The following is a 14,181-nucleotide window of genomic DNA, read 5'->3' as shown; positions in this document are numbered from 1 at the left end:
TAGTGAGAAAACATTCAACTGTTGAGGGAAATAATGCAGAAAATGATGTTGATATTTTGGGAACTTCAAGGAAAATAAAATTAGATAATCAGGAAAGAGCCACGAACTTGCAATATGGCAAGTTGGGCAATGGTCACGAGCACTTTATAACTGGAGAAACAGCTAATCAAAATGGCAAAAAGAAATCTTCTGAATCACCGAAAAAGAAAAAGAGAAAAACCAGTGATGTATTTTCACACCAGTTCCAACATGCAAGAGATCACCTTTTGGTAAGGACACTCGTAAGCAGTCTCGTTCGAGGAATTCTGTTAAGGGCCTCAGCAAAGCTTCAAGAGCAAGTTCAAATAGCATTGGAATTTCCTCCATGCAATCTCTTGAAATGGATGAAGAGCTCCAGGATTGGTCAGAAGTAAAATTATCCAAGGAGAAAAGCAAGGTAGAGCCCACAAAGTCGGACTTTTTGCTATCACTATCGCCAACAACTAAAAGCTCGTCAAGACGTAAAAAGAAAGGCATTGTGCGACATTTGAATGACATGGGTGATTCAGAAACTCTCAGCCATGAGCCAGAGGTGTGCTTTTTCCTAAGATGACTTTTCAAACTGACAATTTGCTTCCCAAATTTTGCCATATCTGGGTTTTGTTGGTGTGAATAGCAATTTGCTTTGGACCCATGTGTGCAGGAGTCCTCTTTGCTGGTAGAAAATGATGAAAAGAACTCGATTGGTAATTTCAAGAGCCCCATGGGTGCTAACAAAAAGCGAAAAAGACGAAGTATTGCCAGATTGGCAATGGTAACTTCTTTCATTTCTTGTCTTTATAATCAATTTGGAGGGGTTCTGATGGGGACATCACACGCACACGCGGACTCACGCCGCCACCCCTACGCACGTACGTACGCAGATGGAGGACCCCACCATCGATCTGTCTCGATGACGACGTCCAGGGAGGGCCTCCTAGCTAGAAGTCAAGTTTTGGTTCAGAAAAGTGGCCCGATTGTCAAGAAAAGCCCACCATGGGATCTCATGATCGTGGCCCACTCATCAGATTGGTTTTATATTTTAGGTTTTGCTTATTGTTATTATTTAGAACATCGTGAACGCTTTAGATTTCCTCGTTTGGTTTTTATTTTAATTTACTTCATCGCCAAGTAATAGGTGTCGCACATGGTGCGAGTTTTTGGGTATAGGGTTCTCCCTATAAATAGGCACCCCTTGTAGTTCTTTTCATTCATTGAAGTTAATAAAAAAATTCCTGCTTTATTTTTCTGCTCTCTTCGTGAGTTGTGGAAGAATTCAAAAGTGGGTGCGAAGCCCTCCCTTTTCAAAGGGCTAAATACCGTGGTGCGAAGCCACATCGATCCCAATTCACCCCCATCTTCCATCATCTTTTTTTTTCCATCTTCCCCCACCATCCATACTTCGAATTTGTCCTTTTGTTGCATCAGATTTCTTCATTGAAGCAGGTTTCCAGATTTCGGCCCGCAGGCGAGCTGAAACTTCGGCGGAGCACCACGCACAAACCGTACATCGGATCGAGCTGAAATTTGGAGGTTTTGGAGTCCATCCCTGGCCGACCAGGGCCAAGGTGGCCTTTTTCTGAATAGTGGGCTCCACACACGTGCGGCCGGGATCACACACACGTCCATCTGGACCATTGTTGCTGTCCACACGCGGGATCATCTTTTGGTTCAGGTTTTTATCTTCTTTTATCCTCTCATAGCCGTTTTTTTCATGAATCCTAACCCTATATTACATGATCCCTAATTGATTTGCCCCTTTTTATCACCTTAGGGTTCCTTGAATTGAAATTAGGGAATCCCTTGGATTAGGGACTGATTTTTATGCATGAGTAGTTGATTTTATTTCCCTTTGACATTGTTTGGTTTATAATTTTATTGGTCCAGTCCTAGCCTGTGTCGGCTTGGACCAGCATAGATTCCCCTTTAATTGAATGTTTGGATTTTCATGTGGGATGTGGAAGTTGTGTGATTGTTTCTGAATTAGTAGGATCTAAGCCTGAAATCTTGCATATCATATTTAATTTTCCATGTCCTGCATCAGGTTCTGTCCCATTTTGTCTCCATAATGAAGTAGAGGATCCTGGTAAAATTTCTAACCCCTCCTCTTCTCCTTTTCCTTTTTATAATGATGACTCCCTATGGTTTCAACATAGTGTAATACAATATGCCTTTCCTCGCTCATTTTGGTTGTAGTTTAGTTTTTCCCTGCTGTTTTGTTTTTGGACTTAACTGGTTGCCATTCACTTAAAAAAAGATCATTCCACAATGTTATTCTTTGGTTTTCTGTGTAGTGTTCAACAAAGAGATCTGAAAAACAGGACTCGGAATTGGTTGGGTGCAGAGTTAAAGTTTGGTGGCCAATAGATAAACAGCAAGTGTTTTGTTTAACATTATGATTTTGTAGAACTTACAACATATAAGCATTTCCTTTAAAAAGAAAAAAAGATACGTAGTGCGTGTTGGCTGTAACGTACAATAGTCGTCAGTTTTGAAGAATCTTGGGTAACAACATTTAATCAATCACATCTTTATGTGTTGGTTGGATATGTCTTTCTTTTCCACCTTTTATTCTTGGACAAAATTCTGTTACTAGTTAAAGATTACTGCTCTCCATTCCCAAGACAGAAAGTGCGCTACTGCCAAATCATGGTTGAAATAATAGTAGGACCTTGTTACCACTTCAATCATGTTGGGCTGGAAAAGGCTGTACAGCAGAAGATTGCTCAGTGTGGGGCCGTCTTCCTTGTTGTCTAAACTGAGGGTGTTAAATATGCTTGGGTAGCCTTGTAAAGCACAACTTGGGGGCACACTCGAACATGCCCTGAATCATTATAATCTTGAACTCCTGGTTCTTTTAGTTGGGAGGACTTGATTTTATTTTATTTTGTTTTTGGTTTTTTTATTTTGTTTTTTGTTTTTTGTTGTTGTTTTGTGTGTGTGTGTGTGTGTGTGTGTGTGTGTGTGTGTGTGTGTGTGTGTGTGTGTGTAGGGATAGCTCAACTTCATGGCTTCTTAGCATGGAAGTAAATTTTTTTGAGATAACAAGAAGCTGAGTTGTTACGATGGACTTGTTTAACACCGCATTTATTGTAAACTCTACTATTCTTACCTGCAGGTTTTATGAAGGTGTTGTGCAATCTTATAACCCAGGAAAGAAGAAACATGTGGTAAACTATGAGACTTGTGTGCTTCTCTTTGTAAACAGTGAATCCAAAAAGGTTTTTCTATGTATTTGAGACAACCCAATGGGGTTGAATATATAGATATTACACTCATCTATAACAGGAAAGGAAAGATATTACAATCATCTATACAAGGTAAGAAGATATACAAGGTAGTATGTGAGCTGTCTAACATCCCCCCTCAAACTAATGCTGGTCATCGACAAGTAATAGTTTGCCAACAAGAAAAGAGTGACGTGCAGATGTGAGGGACTTGGTGAGAATGTCAGCAATCTGATCATGGGATACCACATGTGGAAGAGAAATGAGCCCAGACTGAAATTTCTCGCGGATAAAATGACAGTCAACTTCTATATGCTTCGTCCGTTCATGAAAAACCGGGTTAGAGGCAATCTAAATGGACCGAGATTATCGACATGGAGTGGAGTAGGATTACGCACAGGAACACCCAAGTCTCGAAAGAAGTCCACGTAACTAGACAAGCTCACTACAAGCAGCCGACATCGCCCGATACTCGGCTTCGTACTTGATTTGGAAACAGTGGCCGCTTCTTACACTTTCAAGAGATGAGAGAAGTGCTAAGAAAAACACGGACTGGTAGATCTTCGTGTGAGAGCGCATCCAGCCCAATCAGCATCCGAATAAGCACGAAGTTCCAGAGTTGCCGTGGAGGAGAAGAACAGAGATCGATCTAGAGTTCCACGAAGGTATCGTAGGATGCGCAACACCGCAGTCATATGAAGAGTCCGAGGAGCAGAAACAAACTGACTGACGACTTGGATAGCATAGGCAATATCAGGGCGAGTCATAGTTAAGTAAACCAGACTCCCGACCAAGTGGCGGTATAAATCGGGCTGTGCAAGTAGATCACCATCGTCACGGCCATAGTGAACGTTAAGTTCTAAGGGAGTCTGAACTGTCTTCTGATCCGTCAATGATGCCAAGGCGAGAAGATCCTTGGTATATTTACGCTGGTTGACCAGGATCCCACGGTTGGAACGTGAAAATTCAAGTCTAAGAAAGTATGTCAGATGGCTGAGGTCTTTCATCTTGAAGGATGATTGCAGAACTTCCTTTAAAGCCGAAATGCCAATAGCATCGCTACCAGTTAGGCGGAGGTCGCCAACATAGACTAGAACAATGACAATTCCGTGAGCAGTGGTGCGCAAAAATAAGGGTGGGTCATGACCACTTTGAGTAAAGCCAGCACTCGTAACAACATCGTGAAAGCGTTGGAACCATGCCCAAGGTGCCTGTTTGAGGCCGTACAGGGCTTTCTTTATGCGACATACCTTATTGTTAGGGATTAAAGAGCCAGGATGAGGTTTCAAATATACGGTTTCTTGGAGGTCTCCTTGAAGAAAGGCATTTTTCACATCCATCTGAGCGAGTGGCCATGAGCGAACAGAAGATATAGTCAGAAGAGTATGAACAGTTTTCATCTTGGCCACGGGAGCGAATGTCTCATCATAATCAATTCCGTATTCCTGTTTATATCCCTGAGCGACAAGCCGAGCCTTATATCGATCCAATGATCCATCAGACTTGAGCTTGACAGAATAAATCCATCTGCTACCAATCAGTTGTTGGTCAGCAGGTCGAGTGACAATGTCCCACGTATGATTATCATCCAATGCCGCAAGTTCGTCTGCCATAGCCTTCTTCCAACAATCAAGAGTGGCTGCCTGAGAGTATGAAGTTGGAATAGAAACAGTATCCAGAGTAGCATTCATGGCAGACATAGAGCATATCAAGCGATCAGGCGCTCTATGTTCACGAGCGGAACGTCGTATTGAGGTAGGTTCGGGATCTGCAACAGGTACAGTAGATTCGGGTTGAGTAATAGGTGGTGGATCTGTACGTGGTCGACGTGAGTAAACCTGCAACGGACGAGGGAGAGTTCTTGAGGCAACCGGAATTTCTGGAAAGGCGGTTAAACCAGGAGGGTTTGGAGTGTGCGGAGGAGGAGGAGATGAATGAAAAGCAATGTGTTCAAGAAAGACAACATTTCGTGAAACCCGAACACGACGAGAAACCGGATCATAACACCGAAAACCCTTCTGAGTTTCCCCAAATCCCAAGTACATACATTTGATTGATTTTGGAGATAGTTTGTGACGTTCACGTGAAGCCAGGTGAACATAACAGATACAACCAAAAACACGAAATGTGGAATATGCAGGAGGTAAGCCGGTGAGAGCAAAGTAGGGAGATTTACTGTTCAGAACCTTGGTTGGCATCCGGTTAATCAAGTAGACAGAATGTAACATTGCTTCCGCCCAGAAAGAACGAGGAACACTCATAGCTGTCATCAGGGTGTTGGCAGTTTCAACAATATGACGATTTTTTCGTTCAGCCACCCCGTTCTGTTGTGGAGTATCAGAACAGGTGGTCTGATGAATAATCCCATGACCTTGAAGAAATGTACGAAAATCTGTTGAGAGATATTCCCCCCCTGAGTCAGAACGGAGAGTTTGAACTGGAACCCGAAATTGAGTCTTTACCATAGAGTGAAAGGACTTGAATTTTTCAAAAACCTGTGACTTCGAATGCAAAAAGTAAATCCAAGTGTAACGTGTGAAATCATCAATGAATATAACATAGTATCGTAACCCAGAGAGAGACATTATTGGTGAAGGTCCCCAGACATCTGTATGCACAAGCTCAAACATAGAAGATGATTTTGTAGTACTTAGGGAGAATGGAACACACTTACTTTTTGAAAGACAACATGAAGAACAAGAATAATCCAAATCATTGTTATTAAGAGAAATATTCCCTAACATGCCAGACGAAATTAACTGAAGTAACCGATCAGAATGTGGATGACCCAGGCGAAAGTGCCACAATTTCCACAATTTATTTGCCGAATAAATATCTGATGAAGATGGAGAAAAGAAACAACGAGCCGGAGTGACAGATGGATCAAAATCCAGCACGTACAGACGACCATGCCGCCTACCCCTCCCAAGCACCTTCCCCGTTGCCAGATCCTGCACAAAACAACAATTGGGAAGAAAAATGACTAAGCAGTTATTGGATGTGAGTTGACCAACTGAAATTAAATTGGAGGAGAGGTTAGGGACATGAAACACATCACGAAGGGTGAACTGGCGATGAGCAGAAGGAGAGAAAGTCAATGATCCAACAGACTGAATAGGTAGTCTAGTGCCATCCGCAGTAGAAATAGCCTGATTGCCGGTGTAGGGACGAATGTTACGAAGATGGGATACAGCACTGGTCATATGATTGGAAGCACCCGAATCGAAGAACCATGTAGAAGATGGGGATATACCTGACAAACCGGCCGCAGAAAGGGCCTGAACGATTTGCTGGATCATCGCAGGAGTCAACGGAGATGAAAGACCTTCAGCGGAAGCAGTAGATGCAGAATCACTAACAGACGGCTCACAAGAAATAGTGGCAGCAGTAGCAGAAAGAGCACGACCACGGCCACGACCACGACTTCCACGTCCACGCCCGAACGAAGATGCATTGGCACGTGTACGGCAGTCCTGAATACCATGACCAGTCCGTCGACAATAAGCGCACCATTCCTTGCATTGAGCGACAACATGACCCACCTTGTTGCACCCGCGACAAGTCAAAGGAGAGGAACCAGAACCACGTGTTGGTGGAGTGGTGGACACAGCAAGCACCATATCAGATGAGCCCGGAGTTGAGGAAGGAAGAGAGAGAACTTTCAGACGTTGTTCCTCAGCCAATAAATCATTAATAACTGAATTCAGTGAAGGAGTAGGGCTACGGTTCAAGAGAGCAGCCCGACAATGCTCAAATTCCGGACGTAGCTTCATAAGGAATTGACGAACTTGCGTACTCTCGCGCATAGATTGGAATATTTTAAAGTCATGAGGAAATGGTGGATCCATCATAGCCATCTCTGTCCAAATTGTGACAATTTTGGAGTAAAATAATTGAATACTGTCGTTACCCTGAGTAAGGTTAACGAGATCCTGTTCCAGGCGGTATAACCGGGCCGCATTACTCTGTTGATAAATCGTCTGGAGATGTTCCCACATTGCCTTAGCAGTGCGATGAGGTGTAAGACCAACAGCAATGGACCGATCGACGGAATCAAAAATCCAGGTAATAATCCTTCCATTGTTCATTTCCCAATCAGCTAATTTGTCGGCATCTGTGGAAGTGGGGAGAGGAACGGATCCATCAATTAGTCCCCACAAACCACGACCCTTGAGAAAGTTCTGAAAATGGATGGCCCACAGAGAGTAGTTGGTACCATCAAAACTACAACGTGGGGCCTCTGTACGTGATGAGTTCTTGTCCATTGATCTGAAGTAATGTAAAGCAGACAAGAAGTTGCAGCAGAAGAAGGTCGTAGAAGTACCGTACAGCAGGAGATACCCAAGGAATTGCAGTTTCTGGATCTGGCAAAGGAACTCTGGATCTGGATCTGGATCTGGATCTGGAAAAGCAATCAGCAACCTTGATCGGGATCTGGAACGGCAACTCTGGATCTGGATCTGGAGTATGAAAAAAAACAAGCAGGTGCGTCGAATCTGGAGCAGGGGCGTCAGATCTTGATCTGGAACAGGAAAACCGAGCAGGGACGTTGGATCTGGAGCAGGTGCGCTAGATCTGGAGCAGGGGTGCAGGATCTGGAGCAGGCTGGAGCCGGAAAACCATGCAGGGGCAGCAGGGGGTGGATCGGATCTGGATCTGGAGCAGGCTGGAGCAGCAGGGAGGCCTGACGCAGCAGGGGGCAGGGAGCAGGGAGGCCGGATCTTGCAGCAGGGGGTGACCGGATGCAGCAGGGACGCCGGACGCAGCAGGGGGTGGCCGGACGCAGCAGGGAGGCCGGACGCAGCAGGGAGTGGCCGGATTTGGATCAGTATGGCTCTGATACCATGTAAACAGTGAATCCAAAAAGGTTTTTCTATGTATTTGAGACAACCCAATGGGGTTGAATATATAGATATTACACTCATCTATAACAGGAAAGGAAAGATATTACAATCATCTATACAAGGTAAGAAGATATACAAGGTAGTATGTGAGCTGTCTAACACTCTTAATTATCCCTGTCCAAACTGTCCCCTTTCTTGAAGACTTGCTGAATGATATTTGCTTCAAAGATACTATATAATGATGGAGATGTGGAAGTTCTCCAGTTAGATAAGGAGCAGTGGGAGGTTATTAGTGAAGGTTCCGAGCCTAGCAAGGTATTGATCTATCTATTATAGAGCAATCTTTTCTTCTTTGGCTAAATTGCAATTTTTTAGCACGGAATATAATGTGTTCAACCTTTTTCCAGCGACTTAAATCATCAAATGTTTCCCCATCCAAAGGAATGTAAGTATCACTGTCAAAAGCTTTTCTTTCCATGATTCAGTTTTGTGTCATTTTAGTTAATTAAAATACAGTTTGGGCAGTATCTGGTTGATATGATGCACAGATTAGGAGTTTTGAACCACAACATTATAGAAACTGATATGAGGGTCCTGAATGGATCTGCTGTGTGGGATGCTTTGCCGATTTTAAACTCGTCCGAAAAGCTTCTACCTTTCTTCTGGTTTAAACTAATTTTCCTGCTCTTACTTCGTAGGAGTTCATACTCGCAACATTTTGGAAGTGCTGCTTCACTGCTCCTGCACCCAAATCCACCACTGCTTTCTCTTCCACTTTATGCAACTAACTGGTGCCAAGCCCATTGTCATTGTAGTGGGCAGAATGATGTGATTTCATACCCCGACCGACCTATGTGAATATTTTGGTTTTTGAGCAATGAGATGACTACTGGTGATGGTAGATTATGAATCTTAGTCTCGTCGCAGATGCCAATTGACTGGTGTGTGCTTGTTCTGGGTTGTTCATCTGCTGGGACCCATGGTCCCCATGTATGTGTCATGGCCCAATGGCTAGTTCCGAGTGCTCATCTGGTAGGCCAACGGATTAAGTAATTGACACTTACGATCATTATCTGGCATATTTGTTTCACACCTAATGGCCTGGTGAGCCATTTTATCTGTTCACACCAGTTTCAAGGTGGGGGTCCACCTGATGTAAGTAGAAAAAGATTTGATGAGGTTTTATGTTTTCCCATTTATATTGTGTTGAGACTCAAATATTGCTTAATTTTCCCATTTATATCTTGGTTTTATGAACATAAATCATCTTAATATTCTATTTTACTCATGTATGTGTTACAAGGTGAATTCAAGAGCTTGGATTGAAAAATGGTGCTAAAAAGTAAGAATTTGATGCTCAAAAATCACTAAGGCAAGGGATGGATCTTAGGAGATCAAGATTGAAGAATTCACATGCCAAAGATCCAAGAAAACCAAGCGAGGAATGAAGAGAATTGAAGATTTGAAGTGAAGAATCCTGAAATCGTCCTGAAAAAGTGTATTATGAAGCTGTGAAGTTTATTTTGGAAAACTGTACAGCAGGAAGTCTGTTTTAAATGAACTATGCAGCGAGAAGTCTATTTTGAGAAAATACGTATATTTGAGGCGTTTTCTAGGGTTTTCAACTTTGTACGAAAATTGGAGTTCCCTACTTATAAATAGGGCCTCCTAGAGCATTCTAAAACATCATTCAAAGCATTCAAGAGCAATATTTGGTTTTTTTTTTTAAGAGTTTTTAGTTTTATTAAAGCTTTATAAGTTGTTTTTTTTTAATTTTAGATCCTTTCTATTTGTATTTTTTTTTCTTCTTTCTTTCTTGTTGCTTTTTATTTCTGTAATTTAATTATGTTTTTCTAAGTTCCTTCTAGCCCAAGCTAGAAGGGAAGCACATGGGTTTATTGTTTCTTTAAGATTATGATGATTGATTGTTTTAATGATGAAAAGAATGGTATATGCATGTTATCTATTATTTAGGTTTTGTTTTTTATCCTCTTGTAAGATCCATATGTTTCCATCATATGAGATCCACATTGATGGATAGGCTTATCCTAGATTAATCAGATTTCCTAGATAGGAGATGTTCTCAACCTGTTATATTTCTTTGATATTTATTATCCTATAGATATTGAATACTTAAAATCACTGGCGCTTGAGAATATATGTCAATGGTGCAAATCCATTATTTTCTAATATTTTATATCATTTATTAAAATATTTAAAGTGTTTTATTTTTCGATTAGGCTGACCATAGTGCTCAGATCCTAGTTGTGTTATCCAAGTCATCATGATTTTGGAACATTAACCTATGTGTAGAACTTTGAAGCTTGGGTGTTTTTTATTCAATTGAATTACATCCATTCAAAAATTTCAAAATCAAATCATCAGATTAATTTCTATTACTTAGTTTGTTTTGCATTTGATTTTTTTTTCTTCTCGCAATTCATCTCCCTATGGGATCGACCCTGTATTTACAGGATATTACTTATGAACCTTTGCACTTGGAGGCAAGGAATCAAGTTTTTGGCGCCGTTGCCAGGGAGAGACTGAGATAGATCAGATCTGTGCAAGATAGCTAAGGTAAGTTTTCTTCTAAACCCTCCAGATTTTTTATAGATTTTTTTTTTTTTTATTTTTTATTTTTTTATTTTTTTTTTTCTTATTTTCTTTTTCTTTGAAAATAAATTCAGTTGGGTCTTTCAAGCACTAACTATGACATAAGGTTGCCTTGCTTAGGATTTTATCACCCAAGTGCTATGGTTGTCCTATAGTTGCTGTTTGATTACAAAAATCATCCGCTGAATCTATTTTCCATATTAGCATAGTTTAATTTCTGCATTAGTTTTACTTTTATTTATTTATTTATTTATTTATTTTTTTGGTGGACTGAACCCTCATGGTCGGCTCTGCCACCTGGGTTGTTGATTTATTTTGCTTTGTGGACTGAACCCTCATGGTCGGCTTTGCCACCTGGGTTGTTGATTTATTTTGCTTTGTGGACTGAACCCTCATGGTCGGCTCTGCCACCTGGGTTGTTGATTTATTTTGCTTTATGGACTGAACCCTCATGGTCGGCTCTGCCACCTGGGTTGTTGATTTAAGTTTTTATTTTTATTTTAAGTATCATACTTAGTATTTGAATTAGTGGTATTTGTTGTGTGGTGTGGATGGTTTATGTCCCGTTGGAGTAGGGATCAAAACAATCGACTCTCCTCTGAAAGGGGACTAGTTCCAGGCCTTGATCATTCACTTAGAAGAGGCACTCAACATCACTTGGATTCCATGGTAGACCTAGTTGATAATCCAAATCCAAATCTGCCAGATCTAACTATAAATCAAAATAATCCTCCTCTTGAGGATGAAAATGAAGTTTATAGGAATGTGTTAAACCAACCACGGACTTTACGTGAACATTTATACCCTGAGAGATCAACTTTACCATCTTGTATAGTATTCCCTGCTCACACAGGGAACATTGATTTTAAACCAGGTGTGATTCAATTAATTCCTAAATTTCATGGCTTAGATTCTGAAAGCCCCTACTTGCACCTCAAGGACTTTGAGGAAGTAATTGCAACGTTATAAGTAAACAATGACAATAAGGATGTACTTAAGCTTAGGTTATTCTCATTTTCTCTAAAGGATCGGGCCAAAACATGGCTCAACTCTCTAAGACCTAATACCATCACTTCATGGCAAGCCTTAAGTAGAGAGTTTTTGAAAAAGTTCTTTCCCGAGCACAAAAAAAAATGCACTAAAACAAGAAATCATGTCATTCTCCCAAAAGGGGAATGAACTATTTTTTCAAGCTTGGGAGCACTTCAAAGACATTCTAATTACTTGTCCACATCATGGTTATGAACCATGGCACGTGATTGATGCTTTCCAAAAGGGGCTCACCATGGATACCCGTCAGTTCATAGAGATGATGTGTGGTGGAACCTTTCTTGACAAAGATCATAATGAGGCTTGGGATTTTTTAGATATGTTAGTAGAGAATACGCAGACATGGGATGTCTCTGCTAAATCAGACCAAACTAGACCCATTCCTAGAGAGAAAGCGGGAATGTATGTCCTAAGAGAGGAAGACGACCTTAATGCAAAATTCGCTGCATTGGCTAGAAAGGTCGAAGCCTTAGAAATTAGGAAGGTTGATATGGTTAAAGCAAACACTTCCTTAGGTAATTTTTGTAGCATTTGTGGTGGTACAGACCATGACACAAAGGATTGTCCAATAATCTTAGTTGTACAAAATATCACGCATGAGCATGATCAAGCAAATGCTATAAATAATTACCAAAGGTCAGTTATGCAACCAATGGGAAACACGTATAATCCAAATTGGCGTAACCATCCTAATCTTAGTTGGAGGAATGGACTACAAATTAATGCACCCAATGCACTTCAAATGCCTCCACAAAATAACTTCTTTGGGGCACCTAACAATGCACCATATGTGCCCCCGCCAAAGCGATCATCTGTGGAGGATGCATTGACCACATTCATGAACTCTCAAGCTCAAATGAATCAGTCTCTAATCCAATCAAATCAGGAATTAAAGACAGCTGTGGCTATGATTGAGACTCAACTAAATGCTAGAGAAAAAGACACCCTTCCTTCTCAACCTGTGCCAAACCCTCGAAACACACATTTCATTGGAGACTCAAATCCAAGTGAACTACATCATGAACAAGCTAAGGCCATCATTACCTTGAGAAGTGGAAAAGAGGTCAATAACAAGATAATGCAACCGGTAGAAATACCGGAGGATAAGCCACTGTCTCAAGAAAATGATGAACCGGCTATGTTTCAAGAGCCGCAACAACAAAAGAATAAAGAGATTAAGTCATATGAGCCTCTAGTTCCGTTCCCATCTAGACTTCGGAATCCAACTGTCCCCATGAAATATCAAGAGGTGTTGGATGTGCTCCAAAAGGTTACTGTCAATATTCCTCTGCTTGATGCCATTAGACAAATTCCATTATATGCTAAATATCTCAAGGACTTGTGCACTGTAAAGAGGAAATTAAATGTGCACAAAAAGGCCTTCCTTACTGAGAAAGTGAGCGCTATCATTCAACAAAGGGTTGTACCCAAATACAAAGACCCGGGAAGTCCCACTATTCCTTGTATTATTGGGAATTTTCAAATTGAGCATGCTTTGCTAGATTTGGGTGCAAGTGTCAACTTAGTACCTTATTCGGTTTACAAACAAATGGGGTTAGGCGAGCTTAAACCAACCACAATTACACTCCAACTCGCTGACCGCTCTATTAAGGTACCAGGGGGAATTTTAGAGGACGTGCTGGTCCAAGTGGAGAAATTCTACTTCCCCGTGGATTTTATTGTACTAGACACTGAACCATGTGTAAATGCTAGCGCTCAAGTTCTCATCATTTTAGGCCGCCCATTCCTAGCAACTTCAAATGCAATCATAAATTGCAGGAATGGAATGATGAACTTGTCTTTTGGTAACATGACTCTAGAGCTAAATATTTTCAATCTATATAAGCAGCCCATTGATATTAATGAGATTCATGAGTTGAATTTCATGGACTGCTTGATAGAAGAAGAGGAATTAGAACCTAGTCTGACTGAGGAATTGATTCAAGTCATTGGAGACTTGAAAAATTCTGATTTAGAAAAAGTGCTTGCTGAAATTTCTGATGATAATGAGAGCACTACCCCCCAGGACATTGGTATGTACCAATGGAGACCACGCACTCAAATCCTATCTATCGAGGACTTGCGACCTTTGCCATCACCAACCAATGATCCAAAGCTTGATTTAAAACCACTACCAAATGAGCTTAAGTATGTATACTTAGGTGAAAATAAAACTTATCCTGTAGTGATCTCTTCATTTTTAGAGAAGGATCAAGAGATTAAATTGTTAAAAGTTCTAAGGGACCATAAAGGAGCCTTGGGCTGGACCATTGGTTTGTTCAACAAGTTGGAGTATAGATGTTGATCATGCCCAACTTGTCACGAACACGATGAAGAGCATCTCGACTCAAGGATTTTGTAAGAACATCGCAAGTTGATCCCCAGATCTAACAAAAGGAGTGACAATTTCCTCGACTTTCTCCCGAATA

At 41.2% G+C, this 14,181-nt stretch overlaps 1 protein-coding gene and 1 non-coding gene across 5 annotated transcripts in view; one reads left to right on the top strand and one right to left on the bottom strand.

Annotated features, from left to right (window-relative positions):
- The first annotated feature begins 356 nt into the window (after positions 1 to 356).
- The window catches only part of LOC131255744 (sister chromatid cohesion protein PDS5 homolog A-like), a 29,726-nt gene continuing 15,901 nt past the window's right edge, over positions 357 to 14,181 (top strand). For 3 of the 4 annotated variants that reach the window (XM_058256548.1, XM_058256551.1, XM_058256550.1), the window contains exons 1-6: positions 357 to 571; positions 683 to 793; positions 2,313 to 2,392; positions 3,137 to 3,188; positions 8,318 to 8,404; positions 8,497 to 8,534. In XM_058256548.1, the coding sequence (XP_058112531.1) occupies positions 365 to 571; positions 683 to 793; positions 2,313 to 2,392; positions 3,137 to 3,188; positions 8,318 to 8,404; positions 8,497 to 8,534 (575 nt within the window). In that variant the 5' untranslated portion in view covers positions 357 to 364. The remainder of the gene's footprint in view (positions 572 to 682; positions 794 to 2,312; positions 2,393 to 3,136; positions 3,189 to 8,317; positions 8,405 to 8,496; positions 8,535 to 14,181) is intronic. The other variant, XM_058256549.1, reaches the window with a different exon arrangement.
- On the bottom strand, positions 11,838 to 11,944 carry LOC131257217 (small nucleolar RNA R71). Its single transcript, XR_009177230.1, has one exon. It is a non-coding gene; the product is annotated as a small nucleolar RNA R71 (small nucleolar RNA).

The sequence above is a fragment of the Magnolia sinica genome, chromosome 9, assembly GCF_029962835.1.
Source record: "Magnolia sinica isolate HGM2019 chromosome 9, MsV1, whole genome shotgun sequence".
Lineage (NCBI taxonomy): Eukaryota > Viridiplantae > Streptophyta > Magnoliopsida > Magnoliales > Magnoliaceae > Magnolia > Magnolia sinica.
This window is presented reverse-complemented; position numbering and strand designations above follow the sequence as displayed.